Source organism: Salvelinus alpinus, chromosome 5 (genome assembly GCF_045679555.1).
Source record: "Salvelinus alpinus chromosome 5, SLU_Salpinus.1, whole genome shotgun sequence".
NCBI lineage: Eukaryota > Metazoa > Chordata > Actinopteri > Salmoniformes > Salmonidae > Salvelinus > Salvelinus alpinus.
In genome coordinates, this window is record NC_092090.1 from 60,406,869 (window position 1) to 60,429,875 (window position 23,007).

Consider the following 23,007-nt stretch of genomic DNA (forward strand, 5'->3'; position numbering starts at 1 on the left):
GAATGTAGAGCATGTGAAGAAGTCAATAATTAGCTAGCAGTCTTAATTACAGTACAAGTAATAATAATTATACATTTCATTCCAAGTAGAATCTCAAAAGGCGCTACAATCATTTTTGGGAATCTGGTGGTTTTTGGGCGATGGTCTTCCACAATTTCAGATGAAGCTAGGCAGTTTGGAAAATGAGTGTCTTGAGCGGAGGGAGCATTGATAGTGCAGCCAGGCAAGGAATTGGCTGGAAAACATCTGACAGAACGGCCCCGGAGCTTTTCATCGGGCACCTTGTCATCTTCGATGTTTACAGCTCCTCCTTCGTAAGTGTCACTTATACGCAGGGAGTCAGGAAGCAGGTGCAGTAGGAGAGTGTCATTACAATGATGCAAGGCAAATTAACAAAACGGGATGCAAACTGAACATGAAAACAAACCAAAACTGCCTGATGACTGAGGCTACTGAGGGATAAATAAATTATGAGGAATGATGATGAAGAAAGGGAGTCTTTCCTGGTGCATGGGTCCCACGATGAAGGTGAATGGTGTTGTGATGTGCGTGATTGTGACAGATCCCAATGGTTGCTTATCCAGGGCTTGGACTGGAAAAGGAGAGGAGAGTGTGTACGAATTTATGTTCAGTGAGGAGGCAAGGGCCTGGTCGAGGAAATTCCTTGTGGCACCCGAGTCCACTAGAGCTGTAGAGACAACACCTGAGAGACAGCCAGCCAGTGAAATGGGAACCAGAAAGGGTTTGGCAGAAAACGATGATGGAATACGCACACTTACCCTGGGAGACGGAAGATCACCTCTGCCCTAGTGGACTCCGGGTTGGGACGCACTGGACACCGCTGAAGCTGGTGCCCCTCCTGGCCGCAATAGGGACAGAGCCCCAGCTGTCTACGGCAACTCCGCTCTGCCAGGGAGAGGTGTGTGGCCCCTACCTCCATGGCTTCAGGCTCAGCCTCAGGACAGCCAAAGGTGGGAGGCGAGTGGCGAGGTGTGCAACGGCGCTCCCGAAGAAGGTTATCCAGATGGATGGCCATCGTGATGAGTGCGTCCAAGGATAGGTTGTCATCCCGACACGCCAACTCCATCTGGACCTCTTTGCGCCATCCTCTCCAGAAGAGAGTGTGGAGGCCCGTCTCATTCCAGCCGCTAGAGGCTGCCACAGTCCGAAGGTAACGGCGTACTCCGCAGCGGTCTGGGGACCCTGCTGGAGTTGGAGATGTCGCTCACCTCCCTCTATGACCTCTGGAGGATGGTCAAAAACCGTCCCGAACAGAGCCATGAACCTCTAATAGGAACCCAGCTCCTCCACTCCTCTCTCCCAGGCGGTGGTAGCCCACTTCAACGCCCGCCCGGTCAGTAGGGAAATGACCGTGGCAACCTTGGACCTCTCGGTGGTAGGGGCTCCCGTCTGATGGGTGAAATAGAGGGAGCACTTGAGTAGGAAGTTACGGCATTTCGATGAAGTACCGTTATACTTCTCCGGAAGGGACAATAGAGCTTCGCTAATCTGGGTGGACGGCTGGGTAGGCTGGGGGACTGGCTCACTGTGACGACCCTTGGTAGGCGGCCCTCTGATAGGGGTATGGATAGCCTCCCTGGTAGTGTTGAGGCGGTGGAGAACCTCCTCCATGGCCTTACCCAGTTGCGCAAGCTGGTAGCGGGGTTGGTGGAGCAGATGACCCTGTTCCTGGACCCTCTAGAATATGGTTTTCTCCTCTGCTGCTTCCATATTGCGAGGCAGCATGCTGTCACGAATACGAGTCAGGAAACAGGTGCAAAAAAACAGGGGATTCGTACTGAACAGGACAACAAACCAATGCTGCCTGATGACTGAGGCTACTGAGCGCTAAATAAAGGGAATATAATCAAGGTGATGAAGTCCAGGCGTAATGTTGGGGAGCAGGTGTGCGTAATAATGGTTGCCAGGGCCGGTGGTTAGTAGACCGGCGACGTCGAGCGCTGGAGAGAGGGAGTAGGCATGACAGTAAGTAGTACCACCCACCTGGGTGATGGCTCGGTGACTGTAAAAGCGGTAGTAAGACCACCACACTTGGTGGTTGTTCGGAAAAGCCCCCTATAAAGGGGTTTATTAAAAAATGCAATAAACACTTAAAAAAACAGTAAAATATTACAATATTAACATAGTTCTCTGCCTAGGCTTCCTCAACACGCCATGGCGCCCACGGAACAAGACCTCCAAGTAGGAGTTGTTAGACATGCAGGGACTGGCTTGGTTGTTTCCCTGAAAGCTGTAGTCTCTGTGTTGTGATACACCTCCAGTCAGCCTGGGCTGGACAATCCAAACCAGAAGGCTATGGAAGGCTGGTTCTGTTGATCAGTAAATGTACATTTGAAAGCTAAACATAGCCAAAGCTTGAAAGTCTTAAAAGTCTTGTATTTGCATGTGCACCTGATTCTCTACTTGCAACATATCTCAACAGACATTGTGCTTAGAGTAAGAACTGCTATTTCTATTTCTGATCACTTTGTGTATATTATGGATAGTCTGACTTTATTCTATCCACAGTCATCAAAGATAGACATAGGTTGACTGGAGCAGTGGAGTTGGTTGACTAGAGAGAGAGAGAGAGAGAGAGAGAGAGAAAGAGAGAGAGAGATATAGAATATTGTTCAGTATGCAAATACATTTATGTAGGAAGATAACATGGGAAATCATCACAGCTGTGTGTCTCCTATCAAACAAGCCTCGGCTCAGCCAATGAGATATCTGATCGTGTAGGAAATTACCTAGACAATTTTCCAAGTGTCCAACTGTTGGTTGCATCTCAGTCACTCCCCCCCATGGTTAGAGAATTAACAATCATTGACACTGTCATCTGTGTGTGTTACTTCTACGCCTTTTAAAAACAAGACATGTGGAATGAAACGTCTGTCTCTTTCATTTATCATGGTTTCCCTTCTCCCAACAGATGATAGTGAATCAGATAACAGAGCATTTAAAGCAGCTTTGTTCTCTTCTTTTAGACAGATTGCCCTGCCGTCAAAAATCTGTTTGATGTTTATTTACAGTGCACAGTCTTCACTTCAGTGTGTCATTTTCAAAGCGGCGTGAAATCGTAATCTTCTCGTAGGCAATAGTGTGTGTGTGTGTGTGCATGTCTTTGCACGCACACACGTGCGTATGTTCAATGTGAATGAAAATTAAATATTTAAGTTACATTGTGAATTCTAATTAAATATACATTTGTGTGTGCATGTATACTGAACAAAAATATAAATGCAACAATTTCAAAGATTTTACTGAGTTACAGTTCATAGAAGGAAATCAGTCAATTGACATAAATTCATTAGGCCCTAATCTATGGATTTCACAAGACTGGGAATACAGATATGCATCTATTGGTCACAGATACCTTAAAAATAAATTGGCCTCACAATGGGCCTCAGGATCTCATCACGGTATTTTTGTGCATTCAAATTGCCATTGATAAAATTAAATTGTATCATGACACTAGGCGAGAACCAAATGCAGACACAGGAGGCAGATGGTTGGAGTTTAAGATGTTTAATAAATCCAAAGGGAGTAGGCAAGAGAATGGTCGTGGACAGGCAAAAGGTCATAACCAGATCAGAGTCCAGGAGGTACAGAGTGGCAGGCAGGCTCAAGGTCAGGGCAGGCAGAACGGTAAGGCAGGTGGGTACAGAGTCCAGAACAAGCAAGGGTCAAAACCAGGAGCACTAGAAAAAGGAGAAAAGGCAAAGCAGGAAACCGGGAAAACCGCTGGTAGGCTTGGACATACAAGACGAACTGGCACAGAGAGACAGGAAACACAGGGATAAATACACTGGGAAAACAAGCGACACCTGGAGGGGGTAGAGACAATAATGAGGGCAGGTGAAACAGATCAGGGTTTGACACAATTGTGTTTGTAACTTGCCCATACAATAACCCCACCGCCACTATTGTGTACTCTGTTTACAACGTTGAGATCAGCAAACCGCTCGCCCACACGACACCATACACACGGTCTGTGGTTGTGAGGCCAGTTGGATATACTGCCAAATTCTCTAAAACGACATTGGAGGCGGCTTATGGGAGAGAAAAGAGCATTAAATTCTCTGGCAGCAGTTCTGGTGGACATTCATGCAGTCAGCATGCTAATCTGTGTCATTTTGTTGTGTGACAAACTGCACATTTTAGAGTAGCCTTTTCTTGTCCCCAGCACAAGTTGCACCTGTGTTATGATCATGCTGTTTAATCAGCTTCTTGATATGCCACACCTGTCAGGTGGATGGATTATCTTGGCAAAGGAGAAATGCTCACTAATAGGGATGTAAACAAATTTGTACACAAAAGTTGAGAGAAATACGTTTTTTGTGCATATGGAACATTTCTGGGATCTTTTATTTCAGCTCATGAAACATGAAATGAATGAAAGCGAGATGCAGAGGAAGATTGTGGCTCAATAGCTACACATCTGTTAGTTTACAATCTAACCTCTGTCAGGCACAAACAAGGCTCCAAGGTCCATGCAGGAGCTTAGAGCCAGCCCATTGTTGTTACCCTCTGCAGGAGTTAGGGGAGGCAACCATTTTATTACAGAAAGAGATCAAATAGATCTGTTTCACCCCCACTTTAGATAAGTTGACTCATAGTTAGTCACAGTTAGCTCTCCCATCATTTGTAACCTCCCAGATACACCCCAACGTTCAGTCCATGGGCCCTTATTAATGTAATTGCTTTACATGAACGTCAATGTGTTTCATTAGATAGCTACAGTATAGGCCTATGCAACTGTATAGAATGAAATATATATTTTTAGAGTGACTAGCTTATCAATTATGAATAAGTGGTACCACATGGGTGATCCATAAATCCCAGTGACTACACCGTTCCGTTTTACTTATTCATGACATGATGGATTAGGAGAGTCCAATTGGAATACATGGAATAGCTGAGGGACCAATCAGAGTGCACGTTCTTAGAAAAAAAGGTTCTGGATAGAACCAATAAGGGTTATAGTGCTTGCTGCATATATGACACCCCTAAAGGTTCTATATAGAACCGTTTTGTAGGGCTCTCTGATCAGAACCCCAGGGGTTCTTCGTCACTGAACAAAAATTGGTTCCATATAGAACCTTTGGATTCCATATGGAACCAATTTCAGGGTGATATATATGAAGCGTGCATAAAACCCTTGGTGGTTCTATCCAGAACCTTCTTTCTAACAGTGCAGGATATAAACATTAAGAACCTCTCGTCTCTGAGGATGTCACACACAGGAAAGGATGGGTAGGGATGTGCTTCCCTGGGGAACACCAGAAATACTGTATTCGCCACTTCCTTTTTTTAGTACACTAAAGTTCTTCACACCGCGACAAAGCTTTCTACAGATAGGAGCCACAGCTATGTAATGTGTTGATAATGAGGTAATATGCATTTACAGTACTGCAGCTCACAGAGCATTATAATCAACATATGACCGAACTTAATGAGAGTTCCTACTTCTTACATTATTGAACTTCTCACACTAGTACAGTATGTAACTTGCTTGGATAAATTGTATTGTAGGCCTACTAAGGGGGTGGCTTAGCAAATTGCATCATGGGAGAAGAAGTAGATAGCATTAAGTATCTTGCTAGCTGGATTGAATTCTCCGTTAGCTAGCGAGAGAAATGTTGAGCAACATTAGCCAACTTTAACTGATCAAATAATTTAGTTCATGGTGTGAAAATTAGCTGGCTGCTAACCAATTCGCTATAGTATTAACTGGTATACGACTCCTTGCCTTTCCTCAAGTTATAACTCGTTAGTTGCTTACTGGACCCTGGTAATCTGTGTGAAATGTTAACTAGCTAACAAATTATCTGTGAACTGATGTTTTTCCTCTAAAGTAACGATATGTGGTTAATTTTCTGAATGAGAGAATTGGGTGAAAATGAAGCGTTGCTTGTTAAAACAAGTGGATTCAAGGATGAAGTGGAGCTGGGCCTGGTTTAAACTGTCCCCTTTTCTCACTTTTTCAGTCAGTGGTTAAAAAGGGGTATGCCAGGTGTACTCTCTGACTGAAAGAGATCAATTATGCCAACAAAGGGCATCATACTCCGCTGGCACATTGTAGAACAGATGTCCACAGGCAGAAAGTGTACAATGTAATAATGTGCCGCAAGAAAGATATTGCTTGTGTTGTGTTGAATTTGACAGTAACACGCGTGAGTGAGGGGGGGTTATTAAATTGTTTTACTCAGTGAACGTTATTTTTGCACACATGTAGCCTGTCTACTATAGTGGCCACTATAATAGAGCAAAAATAGAATGCCTGTTTTTTTCATTCTATTTCTACTTTAAGATGGGGGTTTTTCCCCCAAGTGCAATATTTAGATGTGTATGGTCACAAGTGTCCTATTATAAAGGCTGTCATGGCTAACTGCAATATTCGTGTATAGTTTTTTTCTCAAGACTTGAGTGTCATTTGCAGTAAAGTCTAGGCAACAAATAACATTGGATTGCTTTCTTTACATTTTTTAGCTGTGAGTTAGGTTCACATTAACCACTTTATTTTACACACAGAGACTGATCATGTAGATCATATTCTTTGTTGTTTAATTAGTTAACCTGCATTTCCCCCTAGCAGGGATTTTCTGCATGTTTCAGTGCAAAAAAAAAGTGTCACCTTTTTGGACCCTCACCAGTTTGCATCCCTGCAGACAGGGAAGGCGCTGAAAACAGATTGCATTCTCAATGTGTTGTTGTCCAACATCAGGTCCATTGCTCTATTCAACCTCTATATGTTTCCAAATTCTCATGCTTACTGTTCATCTCTTTAATAATTTATTAAACTTTGTTGTCGTAATTGGACCACTGTGGGTAATAAGAGACAATAAAGGGGCCATTACGATGTATTACTTCTTTAAATCTAAGCAGTATCTGTCTAGCTACCAATTCCAGGAAAACATAATCAATGAAAGGAACTGGTTTTGTAATTGTGACCCATTAAAAAAATATATTTTACCCTTATTTTACCAGGTAAGTTGACTGAAAACATTACAGCAACAACCTGGGGAATAGTTACAAGGGAGAGGAGGGGGGATGAATGAGCCAATTGTAAGCTGGGGATGATTAGGTGACCGTGATGGTATGAGGGCCAGATTGGGAATTTAGCCAGGACACCAGGGTTAACACCCCTACTCTCACGATAAGTGCCATGGGATCTTTAGTGACCACAGGGAGTCAGGACACCCGTTTAACGTCTCATCTGAAATACAGCACCCTACACAGGGCAATGTCCCCAATCACTGCCCTGGGGCATTGGTATTTTTCTTAGACCAGAGGAAAGGGTGCCTCCTACTGGCCCTCCAACACCACTTCCAGCAGCATCTGTCTCCCATCCAGGACCAGCTATGTTCCTTGTATCACACTGTTGAATGCCTCATATGGTACTCTAATGCAACAATGGATGTCACAGATACACAAAAAAACAGAGCTTCCCAGTATTCACCACAATGCATCTTGATAAAGTTAATTTACTCACTAATATCATGACAACGTTCAGAATTTAACCACACAACCATGGTCCTTGTATCTATATGGATGCATGTGACCTTCCATGGTAGTTGTACTGACTGTCTCTCTTCTGTCCAGGGTGCAGGTGGAGTTCTATGTGAATGAAAACACCTTCAAGGAGAGGCTCAAGCTGTTCTTCATCAAAAACCAAAGGTCAAGTAAGTAGAGTACAGCACAGAGAAGTACAGTACTGTCACAACATGACAAGGAAGTCAGAGACCTGGAAACGAGAAGGATAATAACTTGAATCTAAGTGATAAGGTGCATCGCATATCCAATTTCAGCTCCAGTCAGGGTTTTCAGTTAGTTGTCGTGACGCATGGTGCTGTATCTACACACCATGTAAGTGTGAAAAAAGGACAATACTTTAGGTTTTTGGTTGAGGGAGAGGGTATTATCATTTCTGATCAGGACATAAGGCAGTGGTACGGTACAGTAGGCTTTCTAAAATGGACATATCTGTCCAACTTGCCATGCACAATGTGTGTGTTAGACATCAGTCTTGTGTGTGTGTGTGTGTGTATGTGCGTGTGTGTGTGGTTGCAGTATGTTGTTACTGTTTGCAATGTATTAGTCGTTATCTCTGAGCAACTTCCCATCAGTTATAGAAAAAAGCATCAGGGCCAAATAGAAATGTCATGCAAATCCAACCCGTATAGAGCCTACTGCTGAACCAACAAGCCATTTACAATGATTGTTTTGGCCTGTTCAGTTTAGAACCATTGTGAAGCGTTGATGTTGTAACTGTGTCCCCTGGTGAGTTTATATTGCAAAGAGATTCAATGGCAGGCAGGCTTGGATGATTAAAGAGTGAAAATTGTCTTTGTAAAGCAACTAGCACCATCCTCTGACTTACATGTGTATCTGCAGCCAGGCAAGGTGTGTGTGTGTGTGTGTGTGTGTGTGTGTGTGTGTGTGTGTGTGTGTGTGTGTGTGTGTGTGTGTGTGTGTGTGTGTGTGTGTGTGTGTGTGTGTGTGTGTGTGTGTGTGTGTGTGAGTTCAGCCTTGTGCAAACACAGTGTTGTTGTAATGACTTTACTGTCACCGTACTCTGGGTTGTGTTTTCTTCCCCAATTATACCTGCCACAACATACAGCATTCAAACACGACCTCGTTCTGGGCTGATCCCTCACCTTCCTCATGATCATTGATGCCCCACGAGGTGAGATCTTGCATGGAGCCCCAGACCGAGGGTGATTGACCGTCATCTTGAACTTCTTCCATTTTCTAATAATTGTGCCAACAGTTGTTGCCTTCTCACCAAGCTGCTTGCCTATTGTCCTGTAGCCCATCCCAGCCTTGTGCAGGTCTACAATTTTTATCCCTGATGTCCTTACACAGCTCTCTGGTCTTGGCCATTGTGGAGAGGTTGGAGTCTGTTTGATTGAGTGTGTGGACAGGTGTCTTTTATACAGGTAACGAGTTCAAACAGGTGCAGTTAATACAGGTAATGAGTGGAGAACAGGAGGGCTTCTTAAAGAAAAACTAACAGGTCTGTGAGAGCCGGAATTCTTACTGGTTGGTAGGTGATCAAATACTTATGTCATGCAATAAAATGCAAATTAATTACTTAAAAATCATACAATGTGATTTTCTGGATTTTTGTTTTAGATTACGTCTCTCAGAGTTGAAGTGTACCTATGATAAAAATGACAGACCTCTACATGCTTTGTAAGTAGGAAAACCTGCAAAATCGGCAGTGTATCAAATACTTGTTCTCCCCACTGTATATTGTCACTTTAGACTGGTCAGACAGAGAGCAGAAAGCACAGCCTGGGCACTTAGACAGATAGGGTTCAGGGGAGGAGAGATGTCCGGTAGGGTAGAATCACTGGCTCTGTTCGTAGACAGATATAATCACTTTTTTCGGGCCAGAGACAGACAGAGAAGCAAACAGAAGGGCAGCACTCTAACAGGTTCAGGTGAGAGATGATACATCTGTCAGGTAGAATAATTTTAAAACATTCGGAAATCTGTAAAGCGTAGTCGAAATAATAAAAAATGCTCTCGACTCTCTTGACCATTCAGAATGCGGCAAATGCATATGGCAGAGGTAATTAACAGAGGACTGGATGCTTTTTTCTGTCGTTTTTGGCTAAAAGCAACAATGAAAGAGAAGTCTGATTTTTGCCGTGATAGAACTGATTCTGACTGGAAGTCTAAATGTGCAGCATTAGCTCAGCACGGTTATAAAAAATATAATATATTTTATTAAGTATTTCAAATGTCATGGTAGGTAACAATGTCACAAGGATAATATCATTTAATTTATAACAAATATTTTTTTATTGTCAAAATAGGCCTACTATTTTTGTTCTCCGAAAATGAACACTCACTCAAGTAATCGAATACTAACGTCCGCTTGGAAATCCGGATATTCGATTAAATGTCCCCACCTCTTATTTCATTGGCCCAGGATGAGGTCAGTTTCCGAGTTAAAACGCATTTCCTAAACTAGTATATCCCTATACTAATGTGTCTTGCATTACAAAAACTTTACTGCAAACATCATCCAGATTTATTAATATACAATAGCCCGGATTAAGCATATTCATTTTTTAATAGGTGATAAATCAGCACAAATTCAGTTACTCTTTACCATAATAAGTTATTAAGCTTGATTTGACCTTTGTCAGCTATAATCGTTTAATTCCCTTTTGGAAACAGGTGAACAGATTTGCTCCCAATGCAATTACTTAGTAAATCTGGCCTTTAGTGTTATATTGTGTTTGCTCCCCTGCAGGCCTGAGGATCCGTCTGTTTAACTTCTCCTTGAAGCTGTTGACGTGTGCCCTTTACGTCATCAGAGTGGCTCTGGACGACCCTGAACAGGTCACTGGAGTATGGTGAGACTCCTACAATTGCATCTCTTACTAGAGTCTTGCTATTTCACCTCTTACTAGTGACTCACCATGTATGCTAAACTGTGATTTGTCATTTAGCTGGTGAATACAGACTTGTGTGGGCGCATGGAGATAGAATACATACATACTTTACTGATGATGTATTTTATTCCTATTGATTGATAAATGTGGTATTCATCCATGTGGGGATAGTTTGATTCAGAGAATCTAACTTTTACACAGTTGAAAAGAAAACTATTTGGTCCAGATAAAAAAAGATTCAGAGTTTCTATGACTCTGAAATTAGTTTTTTTATTTGTGAGTGTGAGACACAAAGCCTGAAAGAGCAGCGTTGGTGATGGGGCAGCCTTTCTCTCAGTCTTAGTGTAGTGATGTGGAAGCAGGATATGTTTGTTTGTGTATCCCGCCGCCAGAAGCTCTTAAAGACATAGTCCCTCTGCCTCCCGGCCATCACCATGGCAACATACAGTACTGAGTGAGTGATGGTGACTTACCCACAGGGTATATTTTTCACCACACACACACTCTCTGAATGACTTCCTTCCCCCCACCTTTCCTATGCATTTCGTTTGCATTTAATTTGCAGTGTCAACTGTCAGAATAGAACAAGCACAGCCACAGCAGAATCCACAGAAATCACAGACATCAACTGGTAAGTTATGAGGGTCACTGCACATTGACTTGACCCTGGGCTTTGAATGTGTTTTGGATTGTAATGTGCTCAGCTAATTCCATAGCTATCAGATGGTGTTTTGGAATTAGTATTGTCTAACCCATATGGTGTATTTATAGCCTACTCAATAATACTGTTTTGTCTTGTGAAAGGGAGAATTAATTTTGTCTGATGATGATAATAATAATAAATATACAGTACACACTGTATAATCAATAAGGTTGTTTTGTCTTGTGAAAGGGAGTTGATTTTCTGGGTGAACAGAAGGGTTCCTGTTTGGGCGATACAGGTAAGAGGAGACTGAGAGTCACAAACTGAGAGTCACTTCTCATGTTTTTCATTCAACAATAGCCACACAATCACTCTGGGCCGAACCCATATGCGTACATATCCCTGTGAATCTCCCATTGACACCAATGTAGGAATTCATGTAGATTTCAAGATTCCGTCCTCTCTATGCCTTTCCAAACATTTTGGAATTTTGACCTTACCAAGAGTCATCTTTATTGGTACTGTAGTCCAAGTAAAACGTAGCATCTTAACACGCAGCATTTAAACTGAAAACATTTTACAGCCGGAAAGTTTTCAGAACAGGAACGACTTTACAACACATCTCTCTCAAGTAATGGATTGCCTAGGTGCCTTGGTTAGATTGCAGCCCTGGTAATATGTTTCTTCTGTCTGTTCTGCTCCAGGTGACCGTGGCCTTAATCAGTTTCCTGGAGGCGATGCTCCTCACATATCTCAGCTACAAGGTAAGCCACCGCAGCTCTACTCAGTCAGGGTCGTATAAGCAAGAAGGAAGTCATTTCATTGAGCAGTCCTGAGGCATGTCTGTGTGAGATTTCACCAATTAAATGCACTTTCTGGCAAAGTTTTTACAGTGACCAGTGTGAATGCACCTTCACTTAGCTCTAACCTGTGCCAGAAGAACAGATAATTAATACGCTATCCCATTAAACAAAGTCCTGGAATCCCAATGAATAAAAGATTAGGTTGTCGATCCTACATTGATTTTATTTCCTTAAATGACCGATTAATTAAAGTGCTACAGTGCTATGTCTCTTTGATGAATTAGGTGACGTTTGATTTACTTCAGGAGGACAAAGTACATTGGGTTTATTTTTTGTTTGTTTTGGCAGATAGATCCCATCCCCAATTGTTTTGTTTTAATGAAGTTATGAGGGCTTGTCATTACTTCAACAATATTGGTGTTATTTTGGTATTCGGACCTAGTCACTATTACAGTAATTAGTACACAGACAGAGCCAATGCCACGGCTAACACTTTGAGCGTTTGCTCTAGTCTACCAGATGGGCGGGGTTCGCAGTTTTGTCCCTATTTTATTGGTTTATTGGTACCTACCACCATCAGTCAAGTCAAGCTCAGCTAAAGTATTTGAAATTCTTTAGAATAGTGTTTGAACCCAGGTGTGATTGATCATAGTTATTTTCGCATTCGGGGCGGCAGGTAGCCTAGTGGTTAGAGCGTTGGGCTAGTAACCGAAAGGTTGCTGGATTGAATCCCCGAGCTGACAAGGTAAAAATCTGTCGTTCTGCCCCTGAACAAGGCAGTTAACCCGCTGTTCTCCAGCAGGCCGTCATTGTAAATAAGAATTTGTTCTTAAATGACTTTAAATAAAATAAAGGTTAAATCAAATATAATAGTTCTGATCTGGTCACTATTACTGTAATTAATACACAGCCTTGGCTTACACTGCATTGATCCTGTTTCTTTGTTCCAGGGGAATATCTGGGAGCAGATGTTCCAGATCTCCTTCATCCTGGAGATGATTAATACCGTGCCATTTATAATTACTGTGAGTCTTCTTCCACCTGATCTCTCACACACACACACACACACACACACCATATTCCACATGCAAACAAAGCCCATTAGCAAACATATGACTTTTTGCAGTGTTTATGGTGTCGATTTCAGGCTCTCGAGACTTAGGAGTATGGTAACGCAAGACTATGAGTATCGAAACTTGATGATGGGAGCATAGGCCTACACTGTACATGTGCATATTGCCCTAGGCTCGAGTAATCACTCATTCAATTGTCTTTTCAGATCTTCTGGCCTCCATTGAGAAACATCTTCATCCCAGTGTTTCTCAACTGCTGGTTAGCCAAGTGTGCCCTGGAGAATATGATTGTGAGTATATGCTATAACCATAACGCAGCAGGCAAAACTGGACAAAACTAGTTGCAATGACGTCATTTCAATCAGTTTCGCTCGCGGAGAATAAATGTAACGATGTACGCTGAGAGTCGGGAAGCAAGTTCAGGGAGTGAATACATTTAATTAATAAATGAACAAAACAAGAAACACAAACGGCGCACTGACATGAAACAGCAACAATGACGACTAGGGAAGAAACGAAAGGGAGTGACATATAAAGGGCAGGTAATCAAAGAGGTGATGGAGTCCAGTTGAGTGTCATTATGCACGTAACGCTGTTGACAGGTGTGCTCCCTAACGAGCAGCCTGGTGACCTAGAGGCCGGGGAGGGAGTACACATGACAATACATGTTTTTTTTATCAACATGAATCAGTTCTAAGAGATTATATACAGTAGTCTACCAGTAGAATAGCCAAACTCTGCATTATGTCGTTCTCAACTAACATCAAGGCGGTGACCCGTTCCTGTAGGTTCATGCTCTACAACATTCGCAGAGTACGACCCTGCCTCACGCAGGAAGCGGCGCAGGTCCTAATCCAGGCACTTGTCATCTCCCGTCTGGATTACTGCAACTCGCTGTTGGCTGGGCTCCCTGCCTGTGCCATTAAACCCCTACAACTCATCCAGAACGCCGCAGCCCGTCTGGTGTTCAACTTTCCCAAGTTCTCTCACGTCACCCCGCTCCTCCGCTCTCTCCACTGGCTTCCAGTTGAAGCTCGCATCCGCTACAAGACCATGGTGCTTGCCTACGGAGCTGTGAGGGGAACGGCACCTCCGTACCTTCAGGCTCTGATCAGGCCCTACACCCAAACAAGGGCACTGCGTTCATCCACCTCTGGCCTGCTCGCCTCCCTACCTCTGAGGAAGTACAGTTCCCGCTCAGCCCAGTCAAAACTGTTCGCTGCTCTGGCACCCCAATGGTGGAACAAACTCCCTCACGACGCCAGGTCAGCGGAGTCAATCACCACCTTCCGGAGACACCTGAAACCCCACCTCTTTAAGGAATACCTAGGATAGGATAAAGTAATCCTTCTAACCCCCCCCCCCCCCCCCTTAAAAGAGTTAGATGCACTATTGTAAAGTGGTTGTTCCACTGGATATCATAAGGTGAATGCACCAATTTGTAAGTCGCTCTGGATAAGAGCGTCTGCTAAATGACTTAAATGTAAATGTAAATGTAAGACAGTCCAAAGCAGTGGTGGGTAGAAATTCCCTAGTTATAAAGAGTCAAAAGACACCCAGTTTCTATTTGTATTGAGTAAAGCAAACCGTCAATGAGTGTAGATTTGAGGCAGAGCCAGCGGCATCTCTCTGTGGGCAGATGGTTAGGTCCAGGGCCAAGGAGATCAGTGCTGTGAGAGAGAACAGAGAACAGATACAGCCTAGAGAGGTTGGAGGGAAGTAGCTAGTCAGACAGGCAGAAACATTAACACGTAATGAAGGGACGTGGTGGGTAGGGAGCTTGAAGAGATTGGAGGGGAGATGGTGGGTAGCAAATCAGCTAGGTAGAAACATTAACACGGTGTGGCATGGACTGCATGCCCACTGGTATATCTGAGGAAAGGTCGTGTTTATTGACTGGTTGCATCAGTATCAAAGTAACCAGATAAAATGAAAAAATGGGGTCCCCAGAAATTCTGGCAGAAAAAATGGGATGCCCGCTGAAAATGTTTAAATACCACTGGCGTAGATAGATAGGCAGACAGACTGGCTGACCAGCAGACCAATTGACTGACCAACCGATTTAATATTAACACTCCTCACTGTCTTTCTCCTTCCCACTCTCCCTCTACCCCTCTTTCTCCTCAGAACGATCTCCATCGTGCCATCCAGAGGACCCACTCTGCCATGTTCAACCAGGTCCTCATACTTATCTGCACCCTTCTCTGTCTGGTCTTCACTGGGTATGTGCCCCCTGATCCCAGACCCTTTTCCCTTGAAACTCCATGGATCTGGCACCATGGGCAGCATCTCATTCCACAAACCTGTTCCCTCCCATCTGTCCATTCTCACACACAGATCTGATAGAATCTGGTTAGGTGTAAGAAACATTGAAAAAAGGAGGAGAAGCTATTAAAATGGGCCAAACTGGTTGTAATGCCCACTGACATAGTTTGCTCTTGCTCAGTTGTTGTAGATCTGTGAAGGGGACTAACAAGAGCAGATCGGAGAGGAGGAAACAACTTTGTGGAATGAAATGCAGCCCCTGATCTTAGCCACTCATCCCTGAAGCTCCCTGGGACCTTCTCCTCTCCTCCTACCTCTGTCATCTTGGCATGTCATTATCCAATACAGAGAACTAACTGAGGAAGTCAGGCAGAACAGACAGCAGAATCAATGGTGTCATTCTCACTGATTACACAGATCAGAGCAGAAGTGTTGTGGTGCATCGATCGTGGGGAAAGTAGGATTTTGATCCTTAATCTGCCAGGCTGAATTTCAATGTAGATGTATGCCAAAGCCTCTGTTGAAATATTATCGGAAATGAGTAGGTCATATTGGCTCACCACTCTATTATCGTTACATGATAGTGTAATTCACCTTTCTCTTTGTTAATTCAACGTGTCCATATTTGAATTGAATCTATCCTTATTCAAATAAGCACACTGCTATTTCCTCATGCATAGCCTAGTTCCAGCGTTATAGTGGTTCTCCATAATACAGATTCAGAAACGTACAACACTGAGCATTGAGCGTCTATGCTCGCAAGACGACCTCGTGCAAAATGTTTCCCCTTAAATGTGAAATCCCTCTCCTCCTTCCAGGGCGTGTGGTATCCAGCATCTAGAGAGGGCCGGAAAGAACCTGACTCTGTTCAACTCTCTGTATTTCTGCATCGTCACCTTCTCTACGGTGGGCTATGGTGACGTCACACCTCATATCTGGCCTTCTCAGCTGCTGGTGGTCATTCTCATCTGTGTGGCCCTCGTGGTGCTCCCGCTACAGGTATGAGACTGAATATAACAGAGCTTATACAATGGGAAAATAGCCTGTGTGGCCCCAGAAATTTTTTGAAAGATAATTGAGGCTGAAAAGGATTTCCCATAATGTTTCCTGGGTCGACTGTTGATTGTTCTCAAACACTGTATCACAACATTTGATTTAAGAAGTACCTGATCAGAGCTGTTTGGAAATGATAGCTGTATACCCGTAGTAGTAACCATAAAGTAACATCTTCAATGCTAAGACGGCTTGAACACACATCATGATCTACAACAAAAAAGAAACAGACATAGTTGCATCTGGTGTAAAAACTTAACTTAATCTGCTTGTCAAACTCTGACCTCATGCACTGTCCATCTGTTTTTGGAACTCAGAAATGAGGACACATTTTTACATTTGAGTGATTTATCAGTTATTGCATTCACTAACTATTGCGTGGGGGGGGGGGGGGGGGGGGGGGGGGTTGAGGAGGGGATTTATTTAAGATACTCTTTGAAGAGGTAGGGTTTCAGGTGCTTTCAGAGGATGGGCAGGGACTCTGCTGTCCTAGCTTCAGGGGGAAGTTGGTTCCACAATTGGGGTGACGTATCAGAGAAGAGCTTGGACTGGGTTAAGCAGGAGCTGGTGAGAGGGCCAAGAGACCAGAGGTGGCAGAACGGAGTGCTCGGGATGGGGTGTAGGGTTTGAGCATAGCCTGAAGGTAGGGTGGGGCAGTTCCGCTTGCTGCTCTGTAGGCAAGCACCATGGTCTTGTAGTGGATGCGAGCTTTGACTAGATGCAAGCTTCGACTGGAAGCCAGTTGAGTATGCAGAAGAATGGGGTACATGGTAGAACTTGGGAAGGTTGAAAACCAGGCGTTCTGGATAAGTTGCAGGGATTTGATGGCACAAGCGGAAGGCCCAACCAACAGTGAGTTGCAGTAATCCAGACGCGAGATTAGAAGTGCCTGGATTAGGACCTGCGCTGCTTCCTGTGTGAAGTATACCTAAAATGGCGCCAGAAGAAAAGGCAGCAGTTTTACGGGCGCCTAACCAATTGTGTTTTTTCTCGCTTATTTGTAATTTATTTTGTACATAGTGTTTCTGACACCGTATTTTACGGCAAAAAAGAGCTTCTGGATATCAGGACAGCGATCACTCACCTCGGATTAGACCAAGATTTTTTATTCAACAAGCATGACGCACAGGATTTACTTCGAACACCCGACAAGGCCAACATTCCCGTCATTGGCAAGAGAAAGAGACGCAGGTACAGAGGACACGGAGTGGGGTACCTCGTAAGGATCCACAGACGACGAGTGGGAAAGTGGGTCTGTGCATATTTGTAAACAACAGCTGGTGCACGAAATCTAAGGAAGTCTCTAGATTTTGCTCACCTGAAGTAGAGTATCTTATGATAAACTGTAGACCACACTATTTGCCAAGAGAGTTTTCATCCATACTTTTTGTGGCTGTTTATTTACCACCACAGACAGACTAAGACTGCACTCAGTCAGCTGTATAAGTAAGTAAGTAAATAATCAGTAAGTAAATAATCAAACAGGAAATCGCTCACCCAGAGGCGGTGCTCCTAGTGGCCGGGGACTTTAATGCAGGGAAACTTAAATCAGTTTTACCTAATTTCTATCAAAATGTTAAATGCGCAACCAGAGGGGAAAAAAATTCTAGATCACCTGTACTCCACACACTGAGACGCATACAAAGCTCTCCCTAGCCCTCCATTTGGTAAATCTAACCACAATTCTATCCTCCTGATTCCTGCTTACATGCAAAAATTTAAGCAGGAAGCACCAGTGACTCAGTCTATAAAAAAGTGGTCAGATGAAGCAGATGCTAAACTACAGAACTGTTTTGCTAGCACAGACAGGAACATGTTCCGGGATTCTTCCGGTGGCATTGAGGAGTACACCACATCAGTCACTGGCTTTGTCAATAAGTGCATCGAGGACGTCGTCCCCACAGTGACTGTACGTACATACCCCAACCAGAAGCCATGGATTACAGACAACATTCGCACTGAGCTAAAGGGTAGAGCTGCCGCTTTCAAGGTGTGGGATCCTGCTATGACCTCCGACGAACCATCAAACAGGCAAAGAGCCAATACAGGGCTAAGATTGAATCGTACTACACCGGATCCGACGCTCGTCTTATGTGGCAGGGCTTGCAAACTATTACAGACTACAAAGGAAAGCACAGCCGTAAACTGCCCAGTGACGAGGTTACCAGATGAGCTAAATCACTTCTATGCTTGCTTCGAGGCAAGCAACCCTGAGGCATGCATGAGAGCATCAGCTGTTCTGGACGACTGTGTGATCACGCTCTCCGTAGCCGACGTGAGTAAGACCTTTAAACAGGTCAACATTCACAAGGCTGCGGGGCCAGACGGATTACCAGGACGTGTACTCAGGGCATGTGCTGACGAACTGGCAGGTGTCTTCACTGACATTTCCAACATGTCCCTGATTGAGTCTGTAATACCAACATGTTTCAAGCAGACCACCATAGTCCCTGTGCCCAAGAACACTAAGGCAATCTGCCTAAATAACTACAGACCCGTAGCACTCACGTCTGTAGCAATGAAGTGCTTTGAAAGGCTGGTAATGGCTCACATTAACACCATTATCCCAGAAACCCTTGACCCCACTCCAATTTGCATACCGCCCAAACAGATCCACAGATGATGCAATCTTTATTGCACTCCACACTGCCCTTTCCCACCTGGACAAAAGGAACACCTACGTGAGAATGCTATTCGTTGACTACAGCTCAGCGTTCAACACCACAGTGCGCTCAAAGCTCATCACTAAGCTAAGGATCCTGGGACTAAACACCTTGTGCAACTGGATCCTGGACTTCCTGAAGGGCCGCCCCCAGGTGGTGAGGTTAGGTAGCAACACATCTGCCATGCTGATCCTCAACACTGGAGCCCCTCAGGGGTGCGTGCTCAGTGTCGAAGGCAGTGGATAGATCTAGGAGGATGAGAGCAGAGGAGCGAGAGAGTCAGCTGTGGCAGTGCGGAGAGCCTCCGTGACACAGAGAAGAGCAGTCTCGGTTGAGTGACCTGTCTTGACGCCTGACTGGTTAGGGTCAAGACGCTTGTTCTGAGAGCGATAACGGGAGAGTTGATCAGAGACCGTGCGCTCAAGAGTTATGGAAAGAAAAGAAAGAAGGACTTCACAGAGCAGCAACCCTCCTCATAAAGCATTTTGATATGTTGCCAAAATCCCCACAGTATACATTAGCTAATGAATAGAAGCCATAGAAATCCATTTCATGAACTTCACTTCTGCATCAGCATTTTAACTCCTCACTCTGTCACCATCCAAAAGCACATCATTAGGCTATACGTGTATTACTTACAGTAGCGTACAGCAGGTTGTTGTAACCCCAAGTGTGTGTGTGTGTGTGTGTGTGTGTGTGTGTGTGTGTGTGTGTGTGTGTGTGTGTGTGTGTGTGTGTGTGTGTGTGTGTGTGTGTGTGTGTGTGTGTGTGTGTGTGTGTGTGTGTGTGTGTGTGTGTGTGTGTGTGTGTCAGTTTGAGGAGTTGGCCTATCTGTGGATGGAGCGTCAGAAGTCAGGAGGAAACTATAGCAGACACCGGGCCCAGACAGAGAAACATGCGGTCCTGTGCGTCAGCTCTCTGAAGATAGACTTGCTCATGGACTTCCTCAACGAGTTCTACGCTCATCCAAGATTACAGGTAGGTCTACAGGAATAGAGGAAGGCTATGTTATTTGGTGTGTCCTCCAAAGACAGAGCTAAAGGACAGCGCTCAATATTTCCGTTTTATTTGTCACCCTTGTCATTAAGACAATCAAATCGTGCCTAACAACAATGTGCAATTAGCTTGCAAAATATCATATGTGAAAATGCAAACATTCAGTCTAGATGTAAGGTATCTAACAGGTATCTACCCTGTTCTCCTGCAGGACTACTATGTGGTGATCCTGTGTCCTACAGAGATGGACATCCAGGTGCGCCGTATCCTCCAGATCCCCCTGTGGTCCCAGAGGGTCATCTATCTCCAGGGCTCAGCACTCAAAGACACAGACCTCATGAGGGCCAAGTGAGTGACCCACAACCCACGGAGAGTAAAGAGTCTCAATGGGAGAGAAGGGCAGCGTTGAACAGGGCCCAATGTTGTGGTGCGTTATAGGTACAACTATTACGTCTCTCAGTCAGCTCCATTCTATAGCATTTCTATTTGCAATGATAAGGGGAAGCAAGGGGGATCAGAAAGGTTAATGACACTATCAGTTGAGGTCACAGAGGTCGGCTGTGGTTACCTCAGATATGGACCAACCTCTCATGAACCTGTTATTGAGTCCTCATACTTACTGGCTGATAGGCTTTCTGATCTCAGATATTAGTCAAGCGTCTGTGAGTGAGTCTGTGTACCTTGTGGTGCTGGCAGATATGAGAACAGTGAAGTCAGGAAAATGGCGGCCGAAGGTATTCATTTAGTTGGCTGTCCTCTCCTAGTACAGTATATCAGTGTAATGGGATTTCTCACTACTGCTCATCCTCATCATAACAGCCAAGTTCATAAGCATCAGCACACATTTTTGCCTGGGTATATCACACCATAACGTGTTGGCAGTGGCACGGGCTGACCTGTCAATAACACACTACAGGCATCCATTGATATATGCAGCTGTTCTAATGTATAGCTCCCGTTTTTATTGAGGCCATAGAGTGGATGTTATGGAATGGTGGTCGAATTGTGGTAAAACTGCTTGTCCCCATGAGGGAAAACTGGGATGGAGTGAAATTTACCCTATCAACTGCAGCGCAGCGCTGCATGGCCGTTCAGTGAAAACGGAGTCATAATTCCAGCAGCTCATCCCTCCACTCTGCCCTTTTCACACATGAAATGACTCCGGATGATACAGAAATACAGTAATGGTACAGTTCACATTACAACAACATGGTGCTGTTATCCTATTAGCTTTTCTCACAGGTAGTTCTCACTAATATTACTTGTCTGTAGCTTGCTTGGCTTGGTGTGTGTCTTTCTGTTAATACAGTGTGTTTCCTACAGGATGGATGATGCAGAAGCCTGTTTTATCCTGAGCAGTAGGAACGAGGTGGACCGCACTGCTGCTGTAAGTTTATCAGATTCATGACTTCATATTCAGCTCATTGCAATCATAACTCAACACATGTCCAAATATGAATAGAGTTACGATTGCAATGAACTGAATATTTCCGCTCCAACTCCCTCTCAGTTAGATCGTGCTGATTGGATCTGTGGCTCAAGTACTCTTTTACTTTTCCAATCAGCTGATTTTTCAAGATGGACAGAAATGGGAAGAAAATGAAAAATATGTATTGGATTTATATACTCATATTGGTCACACATTACAGCCTAGCTCGCCAATTCTCAGGGCTCATAAAATCTGGATTACATTTACGGTTGAGGGATAATGACAATATTGAAGGTGGAAATGGCAGAAGTGTCAGATGGTAAGGGATGTTGTTTTCTCCTGCAGGACCACCAGACCATACTGAGAGCCTGGGCTGTGAAGGACTTTGCCCCAAACTGCCCCCTGTATGTCCAGATCCTCAAACCAGAGAACAAATTCCATGTAAAGTTTGCTGGTGAGCTTACCTCCTCGCAAATAGTGCTCTTTCATTCTGTCTCCCTGTCTCTTTCATTCTGTCTCCCTGTCTCTTTTATTCTGTCGCCCTGTCTCTTTCATTCTGTCGCCCTATCTCCCTTTGTCTCTTTCTCTTACATTCTCTCTACTCCATTCTCCAAATCACTCCATTCTTCACTTTATCTCTATAACTTGGTCGCTCCTTCCCTTCCCTTCCCTCCCCACCCCACAACTCTTTCTCTCAATTTCTGTCTCCTTCATTTGCAAGCCTTCCAAAAAAACAAGTCCTTACAACACCTATTTGCTCTGACTTAGAGTATTCTGGTTTATTTGTTAGATCATGTGGTCTGTGAGGAGGAATTCAAGTATGCCATGCTGGCCCTGAACTGTGTATGTCCAGCCACATCCACACTGGTCACGCTCCTGGTGCACACCTCCAGAGGACAGTGAGTACACCCCATTAACTTCCCATTAAAACACTAATGATACTCTCCCTCCTACTGAAAACACTGCAAATAAGCATAAATATTGAAACCATAAACCTCAGACTTTGGGGTTGTGAGGAAGTGCTATACAAATAAAATACATTATTATACATGCAGGTTTTGAAGTGTGAATCCGTAACCTATACATTGAGGTTTCCTTCTTTCTAAACAAGTGCCAGGAAGCCACAACAACAAACAAATGTGGCACTGTCCAAAGGCCTTACCCTATTATGGTCTCCTTCCTGAAAACTACTGCACTGCCATAGAGTTTACCTTGTGCCTCCACACTCATAAATCTCACAGTGCGCTTCCATCTACACCAAGCCACGGTGATAAAAACTTCAACACCGTTATAATATCCACAGCTTAATTTAGCAGAAAAGCTATCATAATCCTCTTTATGGAAACTTGGATAGGCTATTTTCTTTTTATGTGACAGGTTTTTATGGAAGAGTTTCTCTGAAGTCATCAGATTGATTAAAAGTTAAAATGTGAAAGGGAGAGCGAGAAGGAGAGAGAAGCGAGAGAGAGAGAGAGAGAGAGAGAGAGAAAGAGAGAGAGAAAGAGAGAGAGAGAGAGAGAGAGAAGCGAGAGAGAGAGAGAGAGAGAGAGAGAGAGAGAGAGAGAGAGAGAGAGAGAGAGAGAGAGAGAGAGAGAGAGAGAGAGAGAGAGAGAGAGAGAGAGAGAGAGAGAGAGAGAGAGAGAGAGAGAGAGAGAGAGAGAGAGAGAGAG

At 44.1% G+C, this 23,007-nt stretch overlaps 1 protein-coding gene across 4 annotated transcripts in view; it reads left to right on the forward strand.

The window, feature by feature from the left end:
- LOC139576411 (potassium channel subfamily T member 1-like) overlaps window positions 1-23,007 on the forward strand; it is a 112,153-nt gene that overhangs the window by 46,169 nt on the left and 42,977 nt on the right. For all 4 annotated transcript variants that reach the window (XM_071402518.1, XM_071402519.1, XM_071402523.1 and 1 more), the window contains 14 exons: window positions 7,606-7,685; window positions 10,271-10,373; window positions 10,978-11,043; window positions 11,305-11,353; window positions 11,760-11,819; window positions 12,809-12,883; window positions 13,138-13,221; window positions 15,059-15,153; window positions 16,015-16,195; window positions 19,726-19,890; window positions 20,120-20,256; window positions 21,232-21,295; window positions 21,683-21,791; window positions 22,128-22,236. In XM_071402518.1, coding sequence (XP_071258619.1) covers window positions 7,606-7,685; window positions 10,271-10,373; window positions 10,978-11,043; window positions 11,305-11,353; window positions 11,760-11,819; window positions 12,809-12,883; window positions 13,138-13,221; window positions 15,059-15,153; window positions 16,015-16,195; window positions 19,726-19,890; window positions 20,120-20,256; window positions 21,232-21,295; window positions 21,683-21,791; window positions 22,128-22,236 — 1,377 coding nt within the window. The remainder of the gene's footprint in view (window positions 1-7,605; window positions 7,686-10,270; window positions 10,374-10,977; window positions 11,044-11,304; window positions 11,354-11,759; window positions 11,820-12,808; window positions 12,884-13,137; window positions 13,222-15,058; window positions 15,154-16,014; window positions 16,196-19,725; window positions 19,891-20,119; window positions 20,257-21,231; window positions 21,296-21,682; window positions 21,792-22,127; window positions 22,237-23,007) is intronic.